The sequence below is a fragment of the Coturnix japonica genome, chromosome 22 (genome assembly GCF_054131305.1).
Source record: "Coturnix japonica strain WE chromosome 22, WE-NBRP24, whole genome shotgun sequence".
NCBI lineage: Eukaryota > Metazoa > Chordata > Aves > Galliformes > Phasianidae > Coturnix > Coturnix japonica.
Window position 1 is genome coordinate 6,570,491 of NC_140684.1, and position 9,177 is coordinate 6,579,667.

General features: G+C 49.5%; 1 protein-coding gene across 1 annotated transcript in view; it reads right to left on the reverse strand.

Moving 5' to 3' along the window:
- Positions 1–6,825, reverse strand: part of LRRC75A (leucine rich repeat containing 75A) — a 54,878-nt gene extending 48,053 nt beyond the window's left edge. The window contains exon 1 of the mRNA XM_085522288.1: positions 6,724–6,825. Within this exon, the coding sequence (XP_085378414.1) occupies positions 6,724–6,747 (24 nt within the window). The 5' untranslated portion in view covers positions 6,748–6,825. The remainder of the gene's footprint in view (positions 1–6,723) is intronic.
- Between the last annotated feature and the right edge of the window lie 2,352 nt (positions 6,826–9,177).

Genomic DNA, 9,177 nt, shown 5'->3' on the forward strand with positions numbered 1-9,177 from the left:
TTGATTTGACCCCCCTGAGCCACCCCAATGCTTGTAGGGCGTTTTGGCAAGCTTGAGCTCGAACCTTTCCAAACGCTTCCCAGCACTGCACGGAGACAGATGGTTTGGAGCAGTCAGCCCCATCCATCCCACCAGCTCAGCTCCCACCGTGCTGAGATTCTGGACACGGGGCCATCCATCATCATGGGAGCTTCTTCCACTGAGCCCATTGAGCGCGTGGCTCTGGCTGACACGCTCCATTTATTTCCTCCGCTGTTTCTCAGGGTGAGAAACGTTCATCACAGTGCTGAGGTGGTTCTGGGGGACAATACGGAGCCACAAAGCCACCAAAGACTTAACTCATATTGCACCAAGGACAAAGCATGTCCAGCCATTCCCAGTTTGGACTGGTGGCTTCAGAGAGCTTCAAACACCACCAGCACCAAACTCATCAAATCTCAGCACCAGAGGAAGCAATGCTGATCAAATTACCTTCCCAAAGGCACCCACTGATTGCTGGGGGGGCTCAGGCTGCCTTTTGTTATAGGACAGACATCTCCACCACCACTCAGCCTGCAGGGAGGGCACAGGAGGGGCTGAGCTCAGCGGCTGTTTGTCAGAAACAAACTGATGCAAATCCTATTTGTGCAAAGCTGCTTAAGTGCTCTCACTCAGTGAGCAGAGACTCCTGGCTTGGTGTGGGGCAGGGGCTGGGCAAGCATGGGGAGAAGGCTTGGGGATGAGCAAGGTTACAGCCCGAAGGTCACATCCCACAAAGGCTGGGAATACGCAGCTCTCCAGGATTAAAGTAATCATAATGTACAAGGTCTAGGCTCAGTTACCTGTTTTTCAATGGTGCCTGAAAGGAAAATAAGTGCAGATGGGAAGGGTGGGTAATAAATAAATCCTCATAATTTCATCTCCCATTTGGATTGTGCGCGCCCATTGACTGTCTGTGTTTCCATTAAGCTGTGTTGCCATCAGGGGCTTTACCGGGGATGAAAAATTATTTTCAGGGTATTGGAGAAAACAGAAAATTTGGGCTTAAACTCTCAGTTATGAGGAACAAGATCCACACTGCACAGCACAACAGCACAGCCTTGGGTCAAATGCAAAATACAAGCTTGACCCTCCTCATTTTAACTTTCTTAGAGCTATTATATGCATTTATATGTATATATATCTACATACACACCGTTCTGTCGACAGAAGAGCCTGGGACAGCACTTTCAGGCAGTAATGAGACCCCTGGTTTGGGTTGCATTAAGGTCCCAAAGCTCAGGGCGAAGCTGAGATCCAACATGGCCACCTCCTCTCTGTCCATGAACCAGAAAAGATCCATCTCCTGAGCAGGAACAGATGAAGCTTTTTGTGTCTGCAGTTCAAACCTCTCAAGCCATGGTGTAGAACTGACCTGAATCCAAAATTTCCTGGCCAGGGTGAGGCTGAAACCACTCTATGTTTTTTTTTTCCATCATAGAGTGAAAAGTTGCTATTTCAAAACCAGCTGTAAATCAAAGTTGAGCTTGTGCAAGGAAAGTTTTCTGATTTGGGAAAGGTTGTTTTACTTGTTGGCTCCCTGTGACAAAGCGACTCAAAGCAACTCAGCTGCAGTTGACACAATGCCGTGTTTCTCTTTAATATCACATCTCCTTATGCCTTCCTCCCCCGGGAATAAACAACAGCTTGCAGCAGGCAACGCATCAGCAGCGAAATTCAATTTCATTTCATTGAAATAATCAAATGCTTTGGGGTCACTTGGGTAGAACACAGCAGTGCAAGTCAGGCTGACCTAATCCAGAGATCCATCCATGCTGTGCTCCTGGCAGACGACACAGCAATGCTCAAAGTGGGATTTGCAGAGCACTCCAAGGACCAGTTTGCTGTGCTCCTTCCCTCCTGCTGCAGCAAAGCACCCAGAGGCCTTACAAGACCAAATCCATGCTGTGGTTATTATATGTGTGTATCTGCAAAACCACCTCATACCCATTCAGTGCCATCCATCATCACTCCAGTGCCCTGTGAACGCAGCTCTGATTTCAGCCTTCCCAATGAACCTGCTCCGACCAGCACTTCCCTTCTCCCTCCCTTCCCCATTGGAGAGTGAAAACTTTTGGTAGGATTGAGGGTTTTCCCATTTCCAACCCAGTGCTGAAGCCAAGAGCCCCATTCCCAGCTCAATGCAGGGCTGGTAGCTGCTGATCCACCTTTGAGCCAGTCTATGGCATAAAATATTACCTTCTCAGGAAGGCAAGGAGGGCAGAAGCAGCTTAAAATATTCCCTGAGATGTCTAAACCATGCAGCCAATGTGTTTGTTAAAGGAAGATGCCCTCAAAGAGATGGAACAAGACAATAAGAGCTCAGTCTTGCTAGAGAAGGCAGGAAAGAAGCAGCAGATCTCTCAAGGAAGCATCCGAGCAGCTGAAGCTGACACAGATGGATAGTCCAGCTCCCTGCACACGTAAACAGTGAAAGTTTAGGGCTGGGAATTGGAAGACCAAGCTGAGTACACATCTGACATCCCTTCCCTGAGGGATTTGGGCTCTTCAGCCTCTGAACTTTGTTTCACAGCCATTTTCAAAAGATAAGCTGTGCAGACGAGCTGCAAATCAAAACATATAGAGTGCCCAGAAGTCTCTGTAAGGAGACATGAGAACACAGCTCCCCTGAGCACCAGATGGCAGCAGGGCTGACCAAACACAATCACCTCTTCCCTAGTTAGTCTTCTCAGCCCTAATCTAAAGCCGATGCATCTTCAGCAAAGAGCTTACTTTCCTCAGCAAGAAGATAAGGTTGTTACATCTTGTAGACCCAGGGAAAACCGCTACATGGAGGATCAGATGAGACATCCCAAGACCCAACAGTCTCAGGCCTTACACCAAATATCCCCAGTGGGAGCAGGTCAATAAGTAGCCTATGCTGAGCACAGAAGAGGCAAAGCACTTCAAAGGAATTTCAGGTGACCCTGAGCAGAGCTCAGAGCTCCAGCATAACTCTTTTGTCAACGTGCATTGACATTCATGGACATTTCGGGGCACATCAGGCATTGGAACATCAATCCACAGCCACCCCAGACTTCCCCCTGCTGTTGAGCAGGATTGCCCTGGCTATAAATAGAAGGAAGGAGCCACAAAAGAATCAGAAAGCTCCACTACCAGGCACCTTCTGGTCCTCACTATCAAGGCAACCATCGTCACAACCAGCCCCATTTCCAATGCGAGCACAAGAGTGAGGCGGGCTGCCTGCAGATAAGAGATAAATGGAAGGATGGGTACTAAGGAGGGAGGGAAAGTTTGATTCTTAAAAGGTACGAGAAAAAAGAGATCAAATCAAAGCTAAATGCTGCTGCTCTTCCTCTTTGCTATAACCTTTGGTATGGAAATAATCCAGGAGTGCTTTGAATTCCAGCTGCTCCTGCAGAGAAGGTTTGGAAGCACCTTATTTGGGATTCAAGCTACAGTGCAGAGCAGTGAGCATCAACAGCTTTCACCCACAGCACGTGGGGTACATCAGACCCTGCCTTTCTACCTTGCCAGCCAGGGCAATTGTATTAACCTTGACACCCCCAAGAAACTTTTCCAATTTAGAACCACTCCTTTACCAAAATTGGTGCAGAGAGATGCACAACTGCCATAAAACAACCACAGAGCCTCACACCAACACTGCTCCATGCTGCTTTTATCCACCCCATCCCCAGCAGGGGCTCTTCCTCTCTTCTCGACCATAGGGCAGAGGGTCTTATCCCCATTTTGGACTCAAAGCACGAGGCATGTGTAGGTCTTCAATAACCCACCTCAGGGTCTCCATCAGCCTCACCCTTCCCTGAGCTCACTGAGCCAGAACTGCAGAGCTGATTCCTTTATTACAAAACCCCAACTGCAGAGAGACGGCGGTGCTTATTCAGAACTGCCTTCTCTTGATGCATCCCTCTCAAGGCATTTCCCAACTAGCAACAGCAGCCTTAAATTCTTCATGAACAGCAGTCAGCCTCGCCACGGTTTTCATTGTGTGCCATGAATTTTAATAGAAATACACACAAACTGCCATCCCTGAGCACCAAGCGATCAAGAACACGACGTTTGTACAAGGTGAGAGGTTCTACTGTTGTTTTTCCTTCCCTTTTTTCTTTGTTGCTGCCTGCTTTGAAACACAGTCACAGTGAATTGCTGCAGTGGGTGAGGGAGAGTGCGGCCTAAGCAGTTTGGGAATCACCTTGGTTGGGTCATGCATCACAACAGGGCATCCCGCACCAGCATCTGTCCAAACTGTGACAGGCAAAAAGGAGGAGGAAGAGGAAGAGGAAGAGGAAGAGGAAGAGGAAGAGGAAGAGGAAGAGGAAGAGGAAGAGGAAGAGGAAGAGGAAGAGGAAGAGGAAGAGGAAGAGGAAGAGGAAGAGGAAGAGGAAGAGGAAGAGGAAGAGGAAGAGGAAGGCAAAATACCCCCAAACGTACATCCTGAGCCAACCCAAAGACACTGGAGATCTTAACTGCTCTCTCTACCGCTGCTGGGGAGCTTTTTGGTAGTAAATAAATCAGTTGCTTTGCTTTCTCTTTATGTCAGTCTCTAGAATGGCCCTGTTTAGACACTGTGCTGGTACCACACAAGTGTGCCTTCCCATGGGCAATGGTGATTCACCCTCTGGTTTCAGCACCTCTGGAAGTATGAGACATTAAATTTCCCCAACTTATCCTCAGCATCTCCTCCCAGAAGGTTAAAACAAACTAATAAGCAGAAACAAACACTTTCCTTGCCAGGAGGAACAGCAGTCTATGCTCACGCTCAGCACGCTCCTAATGTTGAAGCCTGAGTGACGTGAGGGACTGACAGTCAGTTTAATGGAGCTCTTCCCATTTCCAGGAATGGGTTTGCTCTCAGGCATGTTGAAGGTTGCGTTCACTTCAGCAGCAACAAAACCCTCAGATGCTTGTGGTTGGAAGTGACCTATTTTGGACCGACAGAACAATGAACAAAGCACCCTCTTCTCCAGCACACACAGAGCTCCACGGAGGAGTGTTTCGCAAAACCTTTTGGCAACGAGGGACCCTCTGGTTTTGCAATCCTCATTGCGCTTTATTGGCAAAGCTGTGCGTCACATGAAATCCTGCTGGGAGAAGCTGGAAGCAGCCAGCATCACCAGGAAGCCCCCAGACAGACAGACAGACCCCACCTCATGGGCTGTTTCAGCACAGACTGGATATTAGGAATGCATTGGCACAGCTGCCTAAGGAGGCAATGGGATCCCCAACCCTGGTTGGTGTTAACCATGGGGATGAGGCACTGAGGGCTGTGGTTGGACTGGGGGACCTGAGAGCTCATTTCCAACCTGAATGGTTCTGTGATGCAGCAGCTCTCAGGGGAACACCTGCAAGTTGCTCTCAGGAAACCTGGCCAGAAATAACAGCCATGTTGTGCTACCCCCAGACTCACATCAAGAACAAAAGCTGATGCTCCCTGCACGCCAACAGAGACCACTCGGCTCTAACCCAGCACAGTTCAGAGACTCCTGCAGGCAGCCAGACCAGCACAGCAATAAATGGGACCTGGAGAACCCAGTCATGGGAGAAGCCCCCTGTGTACAGAACTCTGTCCCCTGAGAGCTCCACCACATCCTCTCCAACTCACCAATTGTGGCCCAATAACAGAGTCTGGATTTCCACAACGAGTTCAAGCTCAGATTTAGCTCTACCTCCTGCTATGAAGTCACCAATGAGTTGAAGGGAAATCCTGATGCTGCAGTAGCTGGCGCATCGACTCAGGGTTGCATTATTCATTGTTCATACTCAGCCACTCAGTCTGCTCAGATCCCAATTACTCAGCAACAGGGAAAAGCTTCTTTAAGTACTTTGACTTTCTCAGGGCAGCTGTGCCAGGGGATCATTGCCTGTCCTGACACTGTGCTGCCCCTGCAAGGAGGGGCAGTGAACCTGAGCAGCGCTGGGCTCCAAACAGCCCCAGACAACGGGGACTCCTTGCAATCACTGAGCTCAAGCACAACCTTTTTCTGTCTGCTCTAATCAACAGCGGGGCCCCTGCTGGCCTCCAGCTGCACCCAGCATTGGAGATGACGATGGCCACTTACTATGCCAGGGCTTTGCACTGCACTGTGGTCACTTGTTTGCTCTGGACATTCACAATCACATCCGGGCAGAGTTTTTCTGCTGCAAAACTGCTTCAAACTGATCCCATCTGTGCCCATCCAGACACGAACCATACAGACAGCTCCACACCTTGTGTGAGCACACGGCCACGATGGGCACTGCCGGGACACCTCCATTGCTGAAGGCTCCCCGTGTTCCTACAGACCGTTTTGTTCATGCACAATAAAACAGCATAAATAATTCCAACTCCCGGAGCAACAACCGGGCTATGGCGTCCCCTGGTGGCACCGTGGGGAGCACCAAATGTGCTCCTTGCAGAAGCTACGGACATCTAAATTAACACATTTCCCCCCATTTCTAGGTATTTACCAGTCCGGTTTCGCTAGGGATCGCCTGGCAAAGCATCCCCTCCGAGCTGCTCCCTCCCTCCCCCAAAGCTTAACCAACATGAGCAAGCTTTCAGGCTCAAAGTGCTCAGCCAGTCCCGGCTGCATTCAGCCGAGCTCTCAGCCTACAAAAGCCCACCTTCCCAAAACACTTCTGGGACCCAGCTTTGCCACCCGTACAAACGTCTAACCGGGGACAAGCCCCCTGCCCAGCACACCATGACCACCACTGTATGACCACCACTGTATTGAGACTTACCTGGGAGGAATCCAGCAGCTCCATCCCGTTCCCAGCGCTTCTCTCACTGCACCCACACCAACTTACTGCCTCAACTGCTTCTCCCCCTGTGAAAGGAAAGCCTCAGGTGTCCGCAGTGCAATCACGGCCTCCCCCAGGCAGCTGGGCAGCAATCAGAGGCGATCAGCAGCTCCTGTAGCACACACAGATGGACCAACCGGGCAGCAACCCGGCCTCAGCTGCTCAGCAAAGAGCAAGGAACAGCAGGAACCAGAATCCAGCCTTAGGATGAACATCCTCCCGTTTCTTACCCACTTAGACCAGCTAGATAGTGATCTTGTTTATATGGGGTTTAAAAGGATGGACAGGGGATATTGCTTCTGCTGGGAAGCCCTGCAGGTTAGGAAACCTCCACCAAGGTCACAGCACTTCAAAAGCCCTTTTGTAAAGGTGAAAACCGAGACCCAGGAACACAAAGCAAGTTGTCTGAGTCACCTGGAGATGCAAAGCAAGGAATCAAGAGTGCTGATGGACAGGAACACTGCCTGCATCAGCGCTGAACAGAGATCCAAACCCAGCAACTCTGCACCGTGGTTCTTAGCATTTCTGCCATGCATTTAGCTGAACTACTCTCAGCACTAATGGGCACCTCAAGGTCAGTGCATCACACCCGAGCTGCTGGCAAGGAGGAGGACTGCTCGAGTCAAGCAGAGGCCACAAAGAAACCTTTGTCCACACAAAGTCTCAGGGATCTTCCAGGATGTTGGTGAGCTCAAATATCAAGTTCTGAAGTCACTGGTTAAAGGCAGACAGACCCTAAAGGGTTTAACACACTCCTGTGGCTCCCTGCTGCAGATCTCTCCTTCCATCAGGCAGTTCATCTCTAGCAGCATTTGGATTAAGGCTGGATGGCAGAGAACAACTTACAACCTATGTTTCAGCAGCTGCCAGCATACTTACATACTTACACATAGAACTCCTGAGCACAACATCATCCCTTGGGCTGCTCATGCTATGAGGAGCCAGGAGAGGTCCTGAAGGAACCCAGCTTAATGCTTTGGTGCTCTGTCAACTATCCCCAACAGCCTTTGCTCTAAAAAAGACAAAGGATTAAATCATAGAATGGATGGAGTTGGAAGGGACCCCCAGAGGCCATCTGGTCCCATTGGCTGCAATGCACAGGGACACCCACAGCTCCATCAGTGCTCACAGCCCGGTCAGCATGACCTTGTCTGTCTCCATTTATTGTTAGTCCCGGTGGGAATTCACAGCTGATCCTCCTTGCAAGTTCACTCACGTGTAACGCTGTGCAGTAACAGCTCTAGAAACAGGATTTTCTTCAAGGAAGTTTCTTGTCTTCAGAGCTTGCTGAACATACGTGTGCATTTCCCAAACAAGTTATGAAGGAGGGTTTGTTTAACTGGAAACAAGCACAGATGTGTCCTTGTGTTTCTCTTCCTTAATGCTGACGGACTGAGAGCAGCAGAGGCCAAGAAGGAGATTGCTCTGCTAACTCACAGTGATGGATGAACTCAGAGCACGCTGACACGGAGCATCAATGCCAAGTCTGGGCAGACATTTCAGAACCAGCCAGGCTTCCTAAAGCCAGACCAAAGGGATTTGTCACAGCTGCTGTTAAATTCACTCCCCTTCCACCTGCACCCCCCAGTTAATTCTCAGTTTCTCTCCCCAGCAAAAACTCTACTACAACTTTACAGCTTTGCCTTGAAACAATGCTCCCATTTGTCACAGGATTTGAATAGGCCCCATCTGGAAACACCCAGAGTCAGAACACGGCATTGAATGCTTTGAACCACATCCTCCAGAGAGGCAAACACTGGCCTTGTGTCTGCACAACACTCGGTGCCCAGCTTGTAACAAGCTTTGAAGGACAACCCCAAGTACATCTTTCCTACTCTCTAGCACTGAAAACACACAGGTGCAGCTTGTTCCAGCTGCACGGTAATTGGAGCTGGAATTTAACGAGTTCTATTATGTTGGTTTCAGCAGCCACCCATAGATGCCCTTTAACGATCCCAAGCCACCTGCAGGCACTGAGGAATGCTCAGGAACAGGTTTGGGGTCAGCTGGGTAACACCTACAGCAAGGAAGCTGGGAAGGAGGGCCTGATAACCACCAAGGCCAGCAGGAGGCTGAGAACAGAGCAAACAAGAATTTGTTTCTGTCTTAGGTTCCTTTCAGAGGACCTTACTGCAGCCAGAAACCTCAAGAACACAGACAACATCAAGGACAGACCATCTCTGCTCCACCCATGTATTCAGTGCAGAGACCTGTACTGTATCAATAAAGCACCTGTGACTGATAAGAGGGACAAAAAGACAACCAGAGCCCCAAAAAAGCAACAGTAGGTCATCAATTCTCCATTATAGCAACCATACAGTGTTATATTCCCTGCCACACAATACATAAAGAACCTCTATATCAATTCTACATTCTCTGGAAGTACAGCAACGT